This window comes from Oncorhynchus masou, chromosome 14 (assembly GCF_036934945.1).
Source record: "Oncorhynchus masou masou isolate Uvic2021 chromosome 14, UVic_Omas_1.1, whole genome shotgun sequence".
NCBI classification, from domain to species: Eukaryota; Metazoa; Chordata; class Actinopteri; order Salmoniformes; family Salmonidae; genus Oncorhynchus; species Oncorhynchus masou.
In genome coordinates this window covers 35,418,630-35,438,110 of record NC_088225.1, presented here as the reverse complement: position 1 = coordinate 35,438,110, position 19,481 = coordinate 35,418,630, and the positions used below count along the sequence as shown (strand labels likewise).

The 19,481-nt window shown below is 40.0% G+C and overlaps 1 protein-coding gene across 1 annotated transcript in view; it reads right to left on the bottom strand.

The window, feature by feature from the left end:
* Window positions 1-1,267: 1,267 nt before the first annotated feature.
* The window catches only part of LOC135553887 (NLR family CARD domain-containing protein 3-like), a 30,764-nt gene continuing 12,550 nt past the window's right edge, over window positions 1,268-19,481 (bottom strand). Inside the window, 11 exon segments of the mRNA XM_064985813.1 lie at window positions 1,268-2,518; window positions 2,521-2,774; window positions 3,140-3,186; window positions 4,603-4,776; window positions 10,225-10,406; window positions 12,776-12,953; window positions 13,302-15,093; window positions 15,473-15,701; window positions 15,831-15,915; window positions 16,196-16,312; window positions 18,663-18,779. Coding sequence (XP_064841885.1) covers window positions 2,210-2,518; window positions 2,521-2,774; window positions 3,140-3,186; window positions 4,603-4,776; window positions 10,225-10,406; window positions 12,776-12,953; window positions 13,302-15,093; window positions 15,473-15,701; window positions 15,831-15,915; window positions 16,196-16,312; window positions 18,663-18,779 — 3,484 coding nt within the window. The 3' untranslated portion in view covers window positions 1,268-2,209.

Below are 19,481 nucleotides of genomic sequence, written 5' to 3'. Positions count from 1 at the left end.
GATATGTTCAAGACTGACAAGGAGGTTAATGTCAATGTGCAGCTGATTATGAATGAGGAGCAATCCTCTGGAGTTGACACCCTGACAAGAGGTATGTATATGACCATTTATCGATATCTCTCTCTGTCTATGTTATACTACTATGACGAGCCCTGATAATGTAGCTGGACTGACAGTGTTCTCTTCCCACGCAGCGTTCAACCATCTCATCACAGTGAATGACACCATGTCCTTCAGGTACTGGGTAAACGAAGCAATGCCAGAAGAGGTGGCCTACAGATATGTCTGCATCCCTCATGTACCTGGGTTCTGAGATCACGTTGTGGTGGGAACCCGTCTTCTACCCAGAACGGAGAAGCTGATCGGACCTGATGACCCCTTACCGAGATTGTTCAAAGTGTCACTTGGGTCCTACAGGTTTCATTGGTGCTGTTTTGTCTTGAAGAAACAGATGGTTTTGACTATGTGGTGCACTTCGTTGCCCAGGAGAGGCCAGTCTAAGGTAGTCACAGTTGTTGACAACACACTGAGAAACCTCACCTCGAGCATAGAGTTTAGAAGAATGCTATTCTATCTTTGTAGGTGGTTTACAGCTCAGTACGTGTCACCACAAGACAGGCGGCTTTGTGTTAGATTGTAAACCCAGTGAAGGTGCTACTTTGGTCCATGTCATAGCTTTGTTGGCTTCCAGGATTGGGATGGAAACAGTAACACCTCACCTGGCCCAGCAACGGGCCAAAGATGACGGCAATTACTGTTTCAATGGCAGGAATGTCAATAACATGTTCACATGTCCCTCAGATGGTAATTCAGGAGGTAATTACATCGAAATGGTTGAGTTTAGCTCCGACCACAACAGTGGCGATGATGGTATTGGTCTCACTCGCGTGTCCACAACCATAGACTATTACAGTTTCCTTAACAGTGTTTATGTAAGAGTTTAAATGTTTAAACAGAGGATCCATCTAAAACAGTATAAAACAAGTGCAGTATGTTCTGAGAATGTTACTTTAACATCACCTCATAACCTCACACTATAACTTCATGGGAGTCTTGTGGAAAGACTGCATGTTGTTTTGGGTGTGTGTGTATGTCAGTGTGTGTGTGTCTGAGTCCAGGGTGTGTGTGTGTGTGTGTGTACAGTGTGTGTTACGAATCCCTTTTGGCCCGACAGTCTAGGGGGTAATGAGACCCGTAACATAACTCATGCAAATTATAATTGTGACAAAGTAAAAGTGAGAACTAAATAACCACGACTACTGAAATCTACCGTCAAACTCAAGGTTTATTGTAAAACACACGGTAATGGGGGGAGCAGGAAAAGGGGTTGAGCTGGACCCAAGGAAAGAAACAATAAGTATTCAAAAACACCCCTAAACTAGATTAGCCTACTTTAACAACAGCTAACTAACCAAAATACAGTGGGTGGTCCGCCCAGTTCTAACTAGTGTATTTAACAAAGTTCACCTACGGGTAGTGTATGCCCATGGGCGACTTGTCTTGGTTTCCCCTTTTCCACCAGCAATCAAACAAACACCATAACCAAAACAATACTCACAGGTGAGGACAAAGTGCTATGAGGTGCTCAAACAAAAGAGAGGTTAATACACAGAGAGTGAAACACAGAGACCTACAGACATGGCATTTACAGAGAGATTGAGCTGAGCTGAGCTGAGCTCTAGAACAAACAACTGACAGGGTTTTTAAACCATGGGGAAGGAACTGTGATAGGTCAGGAAATAGGAGGAGGTGTGTCTTCTGATTGATGATTGTTGACTGATTGGGGAATGATGATTTTCACCTGTGAGGAGAGAAGGAGAGAATAGAACACAGGATACTTGTATCCATAAGTGTGTCCAGTGTGTGTGTGTCCAGTGTGTGTGTGTGTCCAGTGTGTGTGTGTGTCCAGTGTGTGTGTGTGTGTCCAGTGTGTCCAGTGTGTGTGTCCAGTGTGTGTGTGTGTGTGTCCAGTGTGTGTGTGTGTGTCCAGTGTGTGTGTGTGTGTCCAGTGTGTGTGTGTGTGTCCAGTGTGTGTGTGTGTGTCCAGTGTGTGTGTGTGTGTGTCCAGTGTGTGTGTGTGTGTGTCCAGTGTGTGTGTGTGTGTCCAGTGTGTGTGTGTGTGTGTCCAGTGTGTGTGTGTGTGTGTCCAGTGTGTGTGTGTGTGTCCAGTGTGTGTGTGTGTGTCCAGTGTGTTTGTGTTATTATTTCATTATTTAAAAAAAAAGTTTTTACACAGGGACACTGAGGAGTCATAATAAACCCCAATCCCTGGATAGAGGGGCTCAGTGAATGTGAAGGTGAATGTGATCAGGTGGGTCAGTGTGTCAGAGGAGGCTCTATAGAAGGACAGAGTGCCGGCGGGCCAGTCCAGATACACTCCTACTCTGTGGGGGCTGGAGGGGGGGACGACTATGGTAGTGGGATTATAATTGTGATAGGCAGTGTAACTGTTGTCAGAGCAGAACAGACTCCAGGACTTGTCATTGGCTCCAAGCCAACAGTCATCACCCCCTACTAGTAGTCATTAACCCTTCCTCTCCTGTTGATTCCTTTATATGTCACTCCTATAGCAGCCTCTCTCCCACTCCACTCTACCTCCCAGTAACAGCGCCCAGTCAGACCCTCTCTACACAGCACCTGTCCACAGACCTCAAATCTCTCTGGGTGATCAGGATACGGCTGCTCCTCTGTCCTACATGTCACCTTTCTGTTCTCCTCAGACAGAGAGAGGTGTCTGTTTACTGTGTTTGGGTCCAGTGTGAGATCACAGACATCTGATGGATGAAACCAGACACAATATTAGAAATCATCATCATTCACATTAGAATGTTAACTCACTTTTCACTAATTCATTTAATGTGGATGTTTCACACACACACACACACACACACACACACACACACACACACACACACACACACACACACACACACACACACACACACACACACACACACAAACACACACAACACACACACACACACAGACACACACAGTAAACGTTGGTGTCCCTGATTTCTGCTTCTGTAGAACTACAGCTGATATTTAATATGACCAAGTCAGTAATGATGGTGGTCTTTGACTTAACTTGAATTAAGACTTATTCTTAGTCATATTCTTCACAGCAGTCAACACTCACATTTTCTAAGTCCAGGTTTCATTGTGTTCTCTCCACCATGTTCCACACTGTAGCGGTAAGCAGAAGAACAGACAGTCATTGAGGGATACACCTGAACTCACACACACACACACACACACACACACACACACACACACACACACACACACACACACACACACACACACACACACACACACACACACACACACACACACACACACACACACACACACACACACACACACACACACACACACACACACACACACACACACACACACACACACACACACACACACACCTGATAAGTCTAAGGACACTATTGGCTGTTCTGCTGTTTGGCCTCCTCTGTTACAGTTGTTCTGATTCAGGCGTTTAAAAGTGATAGTTGAGTGTTTACATTTCAACATGGTTCAGTTCTGATACGAACATTGACATAGTTTAGGGGTGTTTTTGGTTAGTTAGTTAGCTGTATAGTAGTAGGCTAGTCTAGTTTAGGGGTGTTTTTGGTTAGTTAGTTAGCTGTATAGTAGTAGGCTAGTCTAGTTTAGGGGTGTTTTTGGTTAGTTAGTTAGCTGTATAGTAGCAGGCTAGTCTAGTTTAAGGGTGTTTTTGGTTAGTTAGTTAGCTGTATAGTAGTAGGCTAGTCTAGTTTAGGGGTGTTTTTGGTTAGTTAGTTAGCTGTATAGTAGTAGGCTAGTCTAGTTTAGGGGTGTTTTTGGTTAGTTAGTTAGTTAGCTGTATAGTAGTAGGCTAGTCTAGTTTAGGGGTGTTTTTGGTTAGTTACTTAGCTGTATAGTAGCAGGCTAGTCTAGTTTAAGGGTGTTTTTGGTTAGTTAATTAGCTGTGTAGTAGCAGGCTAGTCTAGTTTAAGGGTGTTTTTGGTTAGTTACTTAGCTGTATAGTAGTAGGCTAGTCTAGTTTAGGGGTGTTTTTGGTTAGTTAGTTAGCTGTATAGTAGCAGGCTAGTCTAGTTTAAGGGTGTTTTTGGTTAGTTAATTAGCTGTGTAGTAACAGGCTAGTCTAGTTTAGGGGTGTTTTTGGTTAGTTAGTTAGTTAGCTGTATAGTAGTAGACTAGTCTAGTTTAGGGGTGTTGTTGGTTAGTTAGTTAGCTGTATAGTAGTAGGCTAGTCTAGTTTAGGGGTGTTTTTGGTTAGTTAGTTAGCTGTATAGTAGTAGGCTAGTCTAGTTTAGGGGTGTTGTGGGATATTTGTTTCTTTCCAGCTCAGCCCCTTTACCATGTGTTTAAAAATAAACCCTGAGTGTTTGACGGTAATATAGTTGTCTGTGGTTTTTCGTTCTCATTGTTACTTTTTCACTATTATGATTTGCATACGTTATGTTACACACTCACAGGACACACACACACACACACAGTCAACATGTAACTTTGTCCAAGTGGTGGTCAGAATGTTTGTCTTAACCAGCCTGATAAGTCCAACATGTCTGATATGAACATTGACATAAACCCTCTACATACTTGAGTTTCTCCAGTCTGCAGTGTGGATCCTCCAGTCCAGCAGAGAGCAGTCTGACTCCTGAGTCTCCTGGGTGATTGTAGCTCAGGTCCAGCTCTCTCAGGTGTGAGGGGTTTGACCTCAGAGCTGAGACCAGAGAAGCACAGCCTTCCTCTGTGACTAGACAGCCTGACAGCCTGCAAAGAGTCAAATCATATTAAAACCACACTGATATTCTTTGGTGGTGAAAACAGCGGCAAGATATATTTTTTATATTTTTTTTAAATGTTTAGATATATCAGTGTCCTTTCAAATAAAGTGTGACATTCTGTCATCATGAATAATAATGAAAGAAAACAATAAGGGACTACAACAAAACATGCTAACCTCTCACCATTACCAATAACAGAGACTACAACAAAACATGCTAACCTCTCACCATTACCAATAACAGAGGCTACAACAAAACATGCTAACCTCTCACCATTACCAATAACAGAGGCTACAACTAAACATACTAACCTCTCACCATTACCAATAACAGAGGCTACAACAAAACATGCTAACCTCTCACCATTACCAATAACAGAGACTACAACAAAACATACTAACCTCTCACCATTACCAATAACAGAGGATACAACAAAACATACTAACCTCTCACCAATACCAATAACAGAGACTACAACAAAACATACTAACCTCTCACCATTACCAATAACAGAGACTACAACAAAACATACTAACCTCTCACCATTACCAATAACAGAGACTACAACAAAACATGCTAACCTCTCACCATTACCAATAACAGAGACTACAACAAAACATACTAACCTCTCACCATTACCAATAACAGAGGATACAACAAAACATACTAACCTCTCACCAATACCAATAACAGAGACTACAACAAAACATACTAACCTCTCACCATTACCAATAACAGAGACTACAACAAAACATACTAACCTCTCACCATTACCAATAACAGAGACTACAACAAAACATGCTAACCTCTCACCATTACCAATAACAGAGACTACAACAAAACATGCTAACCTCTCACCATTACCAATAACAGAGGCTACAACAAAACATGCTAACCTCTCACCATTACCAATAACAGAGGCTACAACAAAACATGCTAACCTCTCACCATTACCAATAACAGAGGCTACAACTAAACATACTAACCTCTCACCATTACCAATAACAGAGGCTACAACAAAACATGCTAACCTCTCACCATTACCAATAACAGAGACTACAACAAAACATACTAACCTCTCACCATTACCAATAACAGAGGATACAACAAAACATACTAACCTCTCACCAATACCAATAACAGAGACTACAACAAAACATACTAACCTCTCACCATTACCAATAACAGAGACTACAACAAAACATACTAACCTCTCACCATTACCAATAACAGAGACTACAACAAAACATGCTAACTTCTCACCATTACCAATAACAGAGACTACAACAAAACATACTAACCTCTCACCATTACCAATAACAGAGGATACAACAAAACATACTAACCTCTCACCAATACCAATAACAGAGACTACAACAAAACATACTAACCTCTCACCATTACCAATAACAGAGACTACAACAAAACATACTAACCTCTCACCATTACCAATAACAGAGACTACAACAAAACATGCTAACCTCTCACCATTACCAATAACAGAGACTACAACAACACATACTAACCTCTCACCATTACCAATAACAGAGGCTACAACAAAACATGCTAAACTCTCACCATTACCAATAACAGAGACTACAACAAAACATACTAACCTCTCACCATTACCAATAACAGAGACTACAACAAAACATACTAACCTCTCACCATTACCAATAACAGAGACTACAACAAAACATGCTAACCTCTCACCATTACCAATAACAGAGACTACAACAAAACATACTAACCTCTCACCATTACCAATAACAGAGGCTACAACAAAACATGCTAACCTCTCACCATTACCAATATCAGAGGCTTCCACAAAACATGCTAAACTCTCACCATTACCAATAACAGAGACGACAACAAAACATGCTAAACTCTCACCATTACCAATAACAGAGGATACAACAAAACATGCTAACCTCTCACCATTACCAATAACAGAGGATACAACAAAACATGCTAACCTCTCACCATTACCAATAACAGAGACTACAACAAAACATACTAACCTCTCACCATTACCAATAACAGAGACTACAACAAAACATACTAACCTCTCACCATTACCAATAACAGAGACTACAACAAAACATGCTAACCTCTCACCATTACCAATAACAGAGACTACAACAAAACTTTCTAACCTCTCACCATTACCAATAACAGAGGCTACAACAAAACATGCTAACCTCTCACCATTACCAATAACAGAGGCTACAACAAAACATGCTAACCTCTCACCATTACCAATAACAGAGGCTACAACTAAACATACTAACCTCTCACCATTACCAATAACAGAGGCTACAACAAAACATGCTAACCTCTCACCATTACCAATAACAGAGACTACAACAAAACATACTAACCTCTCACCATTACCAATAACAGAGGATACAACAAAACATACTAACCTCTCACCAATACCAATAACAAAGACTACAACAAAACATACTAACCTCTCACCATTACCAATAACAGAGACTACAACAAAACATACTAACCTCTCACCATTACCAATAACAGAGACTACAACAAAACATGCTAACCTCTCACCATTACCAATAACAGAGACTACAACAAAACATACTAACCTCTCACCATTACCAATAACAGAGGATACAACAACACATGCTAACCTCTCACCATTACCAATAACAGAGACTACAACAAAACATGCTAACCTCTCACCATTACCAATAACAGAGGCTACAACAAAACATGCTAACCTCTCACCATTACCAATAACAGAGGCTACAACAAAACATGCTAACCTCTCACCATTACCAATAACAGAGACTACAACAAAACATACTAACCTCTCACCATTACCAATAACAGAGGATACAACAAAACATACTAACCTCTCACCAATACCAATAACAGAGACTACAACAAAACATACTAACCTCTCACCATTACCAATAACAGAGACTACAACAAAACATACTAACCTCTCACCATTACCAATAACAGAGACTACAACAAAACATGCTAACCTCTCACCATTACCAATAACAGAGACTACAACAAAACATACTAACCTCTCACCATTACCAATAACAGAGGATACAACAAAACATACTAACCTCTCACCAATACCAATAACAGAGACTACAACAAAACATACTAACCTCTCACCATTACCAATAACAGAGACTACAACAAAACATACTAACCTCTCACCATTACCAATAACAGAGACTACAACAAAACATGCTAACCTCTCACCATTACCAATAACAGAGACTACAACAAAACATGCTAACCTCTCACCATTACCAATAACAGAGGCTACAACAAAACATGCTAACCTCTCACCATTACCAATAACAGAGGCTACAACAAAACATGCTAACCTCTCACCATTACCAATAACAGAGGCTACAACTAAACATACTAACCTCTCACCATTACCAATAACAGAGGCTACAACAAAACATGCTAACCTCTCACCATTACCAATAACAGAGACTACAACAAAACATACTAACCTCTCACCATTACCAATAACAGAGGATACAACAAAACATACTAACCTCTCACCAATACCAATAACAGAGACTACAACAAAACATACTAACCTCTCACCATTACCAATAACAGAGACTACAACAAAACATACTAACCTCTCACCATTACCAATAACAGAGACTACAACAAAACATGCTAACCTCTCACCATTACCAATAACAGAGACTACAACAAAACATACTAACCTCTCACCATTACCAATAACAGAGGATACAACAAAACATACTAACCTCTCACCAATACCAATAACAGAGACTACAACAAAACATACTAACCTCTCACCATTACCAATAACAGAGACTACAACAAAACATACTAACCTCTCACCATTACCAATAACAGAGACTACAACAAAACATGCTAACCTCTCACCATTACCAATAACAGAGACTACAACAACACATACTAACCTCTCACCATTACCAATAACAGAGGCTACAACAAAACATGCTAAACTCTCACCATTACCAATAACAGAGACTACAACAAAACATACTAACCTCTCACCATTACCAATAACAGAGACTACAACAAAACATACTAACCTCTCACCATTACCAATAACAGAGACTACAACAAAACATGCTAACCTCTCACCATTACCAATAACAGAGACTACAACAACACATACTAACCTCTCACCATTACCAATAACAGAGGCTACAACAAAACATGCTAACCTCTCACCATTACCAATATCAGAGGCTTCCACAAAACATGCTAAACTCTCACCATTACCAATAACAGAGACTACAACAAAACATACTAACCTCTCACCATTACCAATAACAGAGACTACAACAAAACATGCTAACCTCTCACCATTACCAATAACAGAGACTACAACAACACATACTAACCTCTCACCATTACCAATAACAGAGGCTACAACAAAACATGCTAACCTCTCACCATTACCAATATCAGAGGCTTCCACAAAACATGCTAAACTCTCACCATTACCAATAACAGAGACGACAACAAAACATGCTAAACTCTCACCATTACCAATAACAGAGGATACAACAAAACATGCTAACCTCTCACCATTACCAATAACAGAGGATACAACAAAACATGCTAACCTCTCACCATTACCAATAACAGAGACTACAACAAAACATGCTAACCTCTCACCATTACCAATAACAGAGGATACAACAAAACATGCTAATCTCTCACCATTACCAATAACAGAGGATACAACAAAACATGCTAACCTCTCACCATTACCAATAACAGAGGATACAACAAAACATGCTAAACTCTCACCATTACCAATAACAGAGGGGGTCTGATCTTTCTGCCTCTGTAACTTTCTCATTCATCATTATTCTCTATTCATTCCTGATTATTCATCATCATAGTAGCATCCACATGAATGTAGAAGTGTTCAGAAACATCTTCTATTCTTACTGACAATACAAGTGAAGTGACTCCAAAATGACAGGACATTATTCACCATTCAGTTTCTATTAAGAAAACATCTAAAACACAACCAAGACAAACTGCAAATGAATTCAACAAGTTAGTAGAATCATAAGCTTGATGTAATCACTGTTGGCATGGAATATGGGACCAAATACTAAACTTTTGACAAAAATAATTTATGACTTTTTCAAATGGGAGAACTAGATACATAAAGTTTTTTATTTTATAAACTGTAAAATATATATGTATGAAAATACCTTTAAATAAAAGGTGACATTCTACAGTCAATTAATATGAAACATTATATCTCAAATCCAAAATGCTGGAGCAGAGCACCACATTTAAAACTGTAAGCTTCACTGTCCAAACACATATGGTGTGGACAATGTGTGTCTGGTAAACACATGTGGATCTGGTGAACAGTTATCACTTGTTGACCAACTACAGGAATACTGACCTCAGAGTCTCCAGTTTACAGTGGGGATTCCCCAGTCCAGCAGAGAGCAGCTTCACTCCTGAATCCTTCAGGTCATTGTTTCTCAGGTCCAGCTCTCTCAGGTGTGAGGGGTTTGACCTCAGAGCTGAGACCAGAGAAGCACAGCCTTCCTCTGTGACTAGACAGCCTGACAGCCTGCAAAGAGTCAAATCATGTTAAAATCACACTGATATTCTTTGGTGGTGAAAATAGTGGCAGTATATTTTTTCAACATATTCAGATACATCAGTGTCCTGAAACCTGCCATATCTATTTATAAATGAATGTATCATTATTATAATTGACAAATGATCAAAGTGTTGCCTGCAGATGTCTGCCCTGACCTTAGTTAACTTTGTTTTCTTTATTATTTTAGTTAGGTCAGGGTGTGACGAGGGCTTGTTTAGTTTTTGTACATCTATGGGGTTTGGCTAGTCTAGGTGTTTATATGTCTATGGTTGCCTGGATTGGTTCTCACTCAGAGGCAGCTGTTTATCGTTGTCTCCGATTGGGAACAATATTTCTTGGTTTATTTGTGAGTTGTTATTCTATGTTTAGTTGTTTAGTATTGCTTCACGGTTCATTTGTGATAGAAACATTCTTAGGTGGTGAAAATCGTGGCAGTATATTTTTTTAAATATTCAGATGTAAAAACTATTCAGATATATCTGTGTCCTGAAACCTGCCATATCTATTTATAAATGAATGTTTCATTATTAGAAATAACAAATGATCAAAGTATTGCCTGCAGATAGAAAAATGTATTGTACAAATATGTGAGTAGACTGACCAGACCAGTTTAAAAAGCAGAATCAGTCAGAAGACAGACAGTGAAGAATCAGATTTAGATTGTATTGAGTATACAGTCCACACCATATCTATTTAGACAGTGAGGTATCAGATTTAGATTGTATTGAGTATACAGTCCACACCATATCTATTTAGACAGTGAAGCTAACATTTTAAATGTGTCTCTATACTCCAGCATTTTGGATTTCAGATCAAATGTTTCATATGAGGTGACAGTATATAATGTCACCTTTTATTTGAGGATATTTTAATACATATCTGTTTCACGATTAAAAATGTAAAAACTATGTTTCCAGTCTCCACATTAGTAGAAGACATAAGTAATCTACCAATTTACTTATAGTGTATTAAAGAAGTCAACGTTTAGTATTTGGTCATGAACTCGTTGGTTGCATTTGCAGTTTGTTTGGATTTTGGTTGTGTTTTGAGCAATAATAAAATGGTGCATGATGAGTGGAGAAATGTTCTGTCTAAGAGAGTAGATAACATGTTTCTAAACAATAATAAATTAATCCTGATGATGCCATGAATAAAACAAATAAGAAATATCATGACTGAATCATGAATAATAATGAATGAGAAAGTTACATAGGCTACAACAAAACATGCTAACATCTCACCATGACCAATAACAGAGGCTACAACAAAACATGCTAACCTCTCACCAATACCAATAATAGAAACTACAACAAAACATGTTAACCTCTCACATTACCAATAACAGAGGATACAACAAAACATGCGAACCTCTCACCATTACCTATAACAGAGGCTACAACAAAACATGTTAACCTCTCACCATGACCAATAACAGAGGCTCCAACAAAACATGTTAACCTCTCACATTACCAATAACAGAGACTACAACAAAACATGCTAACCTCTCACCATTACCAATGACAGAGACGACAATAAAACATGCTAACCTCTCACCATTACCAATAACTTAGTCTACTACAAAACATGCTAACCTCTCACCATTACCAATAACTTAGTCTACAACAAAACATGCTAACCTCTCACCATTACCAATAACAGAGGCTACAACAACACATGCTAACCTCTAACCATTACCAATAACAGAGGCTACAACAAAACATGCTAACCTCTCACCATTACCAATAACATAGTCTACAACAACACATGCTAACCTCTCACCATTACCAATAACATAGTCTACAACAAAACATGCTAACCTCTCACCATGACCAATAACAGAGACTACAACAAAACATGCTAACCTCTCACCATGACCAATAACAGAGGCTACAACAAAACATGCTAACCTCTCACCATTACCAATAACAGAGGATACAACAAAACATGCTAACCTCTCACCATTACCAATAACAGAGGCTACAACAAAACATGCTAACCTCTCACCATTACCAATAACAGAGGGGGTCTGATCTTTGTGCCTCTGTAACTTTCTCATTCATCATTATTCTTGATTCATTCCTGATTATTCATCATCATAGTAGCATCCACATGAATGTAGAAGTGTTCAGAAACATCTTCTATTCTTACTGACAATACAAGTGAAGTGACTCCAAAATGAGAGGACATTATTCACCATTTAGTTTCTATTAGGAAAAATATAATCTAAAACACAACCAAGACAAACAAACCAAATTTAAACACATATGTTGTGGACAATGTCTGTCTGGTAAACACATGTGGATCTGGTGAACAGTTATCACTTGTTGACCAACTACAGGAATACTGACCTCAGAGTCTCCAGTTTACAGTGGGGATTCTCCAGTCCAGCAGAGAGCAGCTTCACTCCTGAATCCTTCAGGTCGTTGTTACTCAGATCCAGCTCTCTCAGGTGTGAGGGGTTTGACTCCAGAGCTGAGACCAGAGAAGCACAGCCTTCCTCTGTGACTCCACAGCCTGACAGCCTGACAAAGAGATCATCATGACTTCACAAACACACTGTTCATTTAACACCAGTAGTGTAGAAGGACAATGGGAGATGCATTTGGTTTATTCTCTCAAACAACATATAGATTCATCTTCCATCTCCAATTATTGTATGGTCACAATGTTGTAATAATGTAAGAATCTATGCATTTATTCAGTATGTTTTCTCTCAAATAAGTCATATTGGTATACTAATATGAAAATCAATGCATTTATTCAATATGTTTTTCAATATAATAGTATATACATATTATAATACATATTTTTCTCTAAACTTAATCTTTCTTCCTGATGATTAGTTCTTATATGTCATTTTATTTACTCACAGAACAGCTCTGGAGGCTTTGACCACTGGCAGCAGCCTCAGAAGACCTTCCTCTGATCTGGAGTATTTCTTCAGGTCAAACACATCCAGCTCCTTTTCTGAAGTCAGCAACACAAAGACCAGAGCTGACCACTGTGCAGGTGACAGGTTGGGTTTTGAGAGACTTCCTGATCTCAGGTATCTTTGGATCTCCTCCACTAGAGAATGGTCATTCAGTTCATTCAGACAGTGGAACAGATTGATGCTCCTCTCTGGAGAGAGATTCTCCCTGATCTTCTCCTTGATGTACTTGACTGTTTCTTCATGGCTCTGTGAGCTGCTTCTTGTCTTTGTCAGGAGACCTCGTAAGTGCTTCTGATTGGACTCCAGTGAGAGGCCCAGAAGGAAGCGGAGGAAAAGGTCCAGGTTTCCCGTCTCACTTTGTAAGGCTTTATCCACAGCACTCCTGTAGAAAGCAACTTTACGCCTTTGTTTGATCCTCACAGAAAGGTTCCTGGACGTTGTTTTCAGTTCGTCCATTAGATTCTCATTGTTGTTGATGAATGAGAGGAACACATATACAGCAGCCAGAAACTCCTGAATGCTCAGATGAACAAAGCAGTACACCTTGTCCTGGTACAGCCCACATTCCTCTTTAAAGAGCTGTGTGCACAATCCTGAGTACACTGAGGCTTCATTGACATCAATGCCAGACTCTTTCAGGTCTTCTTCATAGAAAATCAGATTGCCCTTCACAAGCTGTTGAAAAGCCAGTTTTCCCAGTGACAGAATGCTCTCTTTATTCCAGTGTGGATCTGTCTCTTCTTTCCCAAGATACTTTTCATTCTTCTGTTTGGTGTGAAACACCACAAGGTGTGTGTACATCTCAGTCAGAGTCTTGGGAATCTCTTCTCTCTTATGTTCCAGCATGTGTTCAAGGACTGTTGCAGAAATCCAACAGAAGACTGGAATGTGGCACATGATGTGGAGGCTCCTTGATGTCTTTATGTGTGAGATGATTCTGCTGGCCAGGTCCTCATCACTGAATCTCTTCCTGAAGTACTCCTCCTTCTGTGGGTCATTGAACCCTCGTACCTCTGTCACCTGGTCAACACACCCTGAAGGGATCTTATTGGCTGCTGCAGGTCGGGTAGTTATCCAGAGGAGAGCAGAGGGAAGCAGATTTCCCTTGATGAGATTTGTCAGCAGAACATCCACTGAGGTTGACTCTGTGACGTCCCAACAGATCTTGTTCTTCTGGAAGTCTAGGGGCAGTCGGCACTCATCCAGACCGTCAAAGATGAACAGAACTTTGTACTTGTTGTAGTTGGAGATTCCTGATTGTTTGGTTTCCATTGAGAAGTGTTTGAGAAGTTCAATGAAAGTGTGTTTGTCCTCTTTCATCAAATTCAGCTCCCGAAAAGGGAATGAAAATACAAATTGGACATCCTGATTTGCTTTTCCTTCAGCCCAGTCCAGAATGAACTTCTGCACAGAGACTGTTTTTCCAATGCCAGCGACTCCCTTTGTCAGCACAGTTCTGATAGGTTTGTCTTGTCCAGTTAAGGGCTTGAAGATGTCATTACATTTGATTGCAGTCTCTGGTCTTGCTTGTTTCCTGGTTGTTGTCTCAATCTGTCTCAGCTCATGTTCATTATTGACCTCTCCTGTTCCACCCTCTGTGATGTAGAGCTCTGTGTAGATCTTATTGAGAAGTGTTGGGTTTCCTTGTTTAGCGATCCCCTCAAATACACATTGAAACTTCTTCTTTAGATTAGATTTGAGTTCACGTTGGCAAATCACAGCAAACTCATCTGAATGAAGAAATAACACAGAGGATATTAATATTAATCTGTTTTAATGCCTACAGTATTGTAGGACTGTTATAAAGTTGTACATTATAATAATTTATTCTCTTAACTGGCTGTATAAATGTGTAAATGTTTTCATAATGCATTACAGACTGGTGTGACTGATTATATTATTATTGGTATTATTGATGGTATTATTAATGTTGTCTCTCTCTCTAAATTAATCACCACAACACATCCCTGCTGCTACTTGATGAGGTCACTAGGTGTTGTGTTAAGGCTGCTACAATATCATTGAGTTACACAGCTACTTTAGCTGTACTTTAGCTACAGCTTTAAAATGTTATAAAACATCATTCAACATGAGGCAGACAGATCTTACATTTCTCCAGTGTGTCAGCAAGCTCCTTCTGGTTCATTTTCCTCAGGACGTGCAGTGTGATCTTCAGAGCCCCCTCTCTGGCACTGCTCTCCTGCTTCTCATCTTCAGCATCCACCACTTCCTTATGCTGCTTCTGACTCTCAAAGCCTTCTGGGAGTTCTGGACTAAGAATCCTCTTGAACGTCTTCAGCTCGTTCTTCACAAATGTCATAATTTTCTCTTCAAGCATCTGAAATAAAACAAGTAAATAAGTTAAGCAAGAGAATAAATGCTTTCTCATTAACACATTAATGAATGATTGACAGATCAACTTCACTTGAGGTAAACAAAAACAAATGTACATAACAGGACCACATACACTGAATATGGAGGCCAGGTCTGTTTGATGACTCTGGGAAGACTGACCACTGAGAATCTCTGACTCTGATCTCTCCTGTTGGTTTCTGTGGACAAAACATGAGATTACATCTCCTCGTCCAGGGAGTACACACACACACACGCACTCACTCACACTCACACACACGCACACACACACACACACAAACACACACACACGAGGGAATGTGGTGTTTGTTTAATATTGTTTTAAGACTATGAAAATGGACAAAATTATTAGCCTATGGATTATGAAAACAACAACAATAAATGGGAGAATGGGAGAGGAGAAATGACTAGAGACAGTGTTGTTTAACTCACTGACCAGGACCCATGAGTTCTTCTTACCTTTGTTCAGTAGAAAAGTCTCCCTCTCTAAACTCTATAGGTAGACCCATAGACCAGTCACTCTTCATGGACACACAGCTGGGAACAGGGGAGGCTGGTCTCTCCTGCTGGATTGGTCTTCAACACAACAGAGACAAACATTACATCTCTCATCTACTCTGAGCTCAGATGGGGAAACATAAGAAGAGTTTCATTCCAAAATGATATATATCACTTTTCAGAAATGTTAGTAAATTAGCTTTTATTGTTTAAAGCATTTCTGAAAGAGATTGGTGTTTTTTCACTATCTAATCATGGTATGGGATTGATATGTACAGATATGTATTTGTTTAAAATCACTTGATGTCTTCATTTCAGAGAGACAAATAATCATGTTTTTTTTTTCGCAAAATGCTATATATTTGCCTCAGTCTCAAATGTTACCGACCGGAATAATGAGGCTATAAGGACTACCAGTACTGAGTCAGTGTGCAGGGTACCAGGTAGTTGAGTTAATAATGAGACTATAAGGAGAACCAGTACTGAGTCAATGTGCAGGGTACCAGGTAGTTGAGGTAATAATGAGACTATAAGGAGAACCAGTACTGAGTCAATGTGCAGGGTACCAGGTAGATGAGGTAATAATGAGACTATAAGGAGTACCAGTACTGAGTCAATGTGCAGGGTACCAGGTAGTTGAGGTAATAATGAGACTATAAGGAGTACCAGTACTGAGTCAATGTGCAGGGTGCCAGGTAGTTGAGGTAATAATGAGACTATAAGGAGTACCAGTACTGAGTCAATGTGCAGGGTACCAGGTAGTTGAGGTAATAATGAGAGTATAAGGAGAACCAGTACTGAGTCAATGTGCAGGGTACCAGGTAGTTGTGGTAATAATGAGACTATAAGGAGTACCAGTACTGAGTCAATGTGCAGGGTACCAGGTAGTTGAGGTAATAATGAGACTATAAGGAGAACCAGTACTGAGTCAATGTGCAGGGTACCAGGTAGTTGAGGTAATAATGAGACTATAAGGAGTACCAGTACTGAGTCAATGTGCAGGGTACCAGGTAGTTGAGGTAATAATGAGGCTATAAGGAGTACCAGTACTGAGTCAATGTGCAGGGTACCAGGTAGTTGAGGTAATAATGAGACTATAAGGAGTACCAGTACTGAGTCAATGTGCAGGGTACCAGGTAGTTGAGGTAATAATGAGACTATAAGGAGTACCAGTACTGAGTCAATGTGCGGGGTACCAGGTAGTTGAGGTAATAATGAGACTATAAGGAGTACCAGTACTGAGTCAATGTGCAGGGTACCAGGTAGTTGTGGTAATAATGAGACTATAAGGAGTACCAGTACTGAGTCAATGTGCAGGGTACCAGGTAGTTGAGGTAATAATGAGACTATAAGGAGAACCAGTACTGAGTCAATGTGCAGGGTACCAGGTAGTTGAGGTAATAATGAGACTATAAGGAGTACCAGTACTGAGTCAATGTGCAGGGTACCAGGTAGTTGAGGTAATAATGAGACTATAAGGAGTACCAGTACTGAGTCAATGTGCAGGGTACCAGGTAGTTGAGGTAATAATGAGACTATAAGGAGTACCAGTACTGAGTCAATGTGCAGGGTACCAGGTAGTTGAGGTAATAATGAGACTATAAGGAGAACCAGTACTGAGTCAATGTGCAGGGTACCAGGTAGTTGAGGTAATAATGAGGCTATAAGGAGTATCAGTACTGAGTCAATGTGCAGGGTACCAGGTAGTTGAGGTAATAATGAGACTATAAGGAGTACCAGTACTGAGTACTGAGTCTATGTGCAGGGTACCAGGCAGTTGAGGTAATAATGAGACTATAAGGAGTACCAGTACTGAGTCAATGTGCAGGGTACCAGGTAGTTGAGCTAATAATGACACTATAAGGAGTACCAGTCAATGTGCAGGGTACCAGGTAGTTGAGGTAATAATGACACTATAAGGAGTACCAGTACTGAGTACTGAGCCAATGTGCAGTGTACCAGATAGTTGAGGTAATAATGAGGCTATAAGGAGAACCAGTACTGAGTCAATGTGCAGGGTACCAGGTAGTTGAGGTAATATGTACTTGTAGTTCGGGGAAAAAGTGACTAGGCAATCAGGATGGAGGTTACATCTCCTCACCCAGGGAGCGCACACACACACACACACACACGCACACACACACACACACACACACACACACACACACACACACACACACACACACACACACACACACACACACACACACACACACACACACACACACACACACACACACACACACACACACACACACACACAGGAGTGTTGTGTTTGTTTAATATCGTTTTAGGACTATGAAAATGGACAAAAGGATGAGCCTATGGATTATGAAAACAACAACAATAAATGGGAAGGTGGGAGAGAAGAAATGACTAGAGACAGTGTTGTTTAACTCACTGACCAGGACCCATGAGTTCTTCTTACCTTTGTTCAGTAGAAAAGTCTCCCTCTCTAAACTCTATAGGTAGACGCATAGACCGGTCACTCTTCATGGACACACAGCTGGGAACAGGGGAGGCTGGTCTCTCCTGCTGGATTGGTCTTCAACACAACAGAGACAAACATTACATCTCTTATCTACTCTGAGCTCAGATGGGGAAACATAAGATAAGATTTGTGAACATGGTCCCTAGCTGTGTGTTGCCGCTTTCCATGTTGTCTGTTGTCTGTAGCTTGTGAGGTGTGGAAACACTTTGTTGCTTTTATGAATTTTGTCTTGTTGCTTTTATGAATTTTGTCTTGCTGCTTTTTGTTCTATGTTGCTCTGTCTGTATGCTACGTCTTGCTTGTCCTATGTTGCTCTGTCTGTATGCTATGTCTTGCTTGTCCTATGTTGCTCTGTCTGTATGTTATGTCTTGCTTGTCCTATGTTGCTATGTCTTGCTTGTTCTATGTTGCTATTGTCTATATTGTAATTGTTTTTAATAACCTGCCCAGGGACTGCGGTTGAAAATTAGCCGGCTGGCTAAAACCGGCACTTTTACTGAAACGTTGATTAATGTGCACTGTCCCTGTAAAAATAAAAATAAACTCAAGAAGAGTTTCATTCCAAAAAGCTATGTATCCATTTTCAGAAACGTTTGTAAATTAGCTTTTATTAGCTTTTATTGTTTAAAGAAGTTATGTTTATGTTAAGTTGTGTTTTTTGCTAAATAAGATGGCACGTGGGTACCTGCTTCTATTAACCAATGAGGAGATGGCACGTGGGTACCTGCTTCTATAAACCAATGAGGAGATGACACG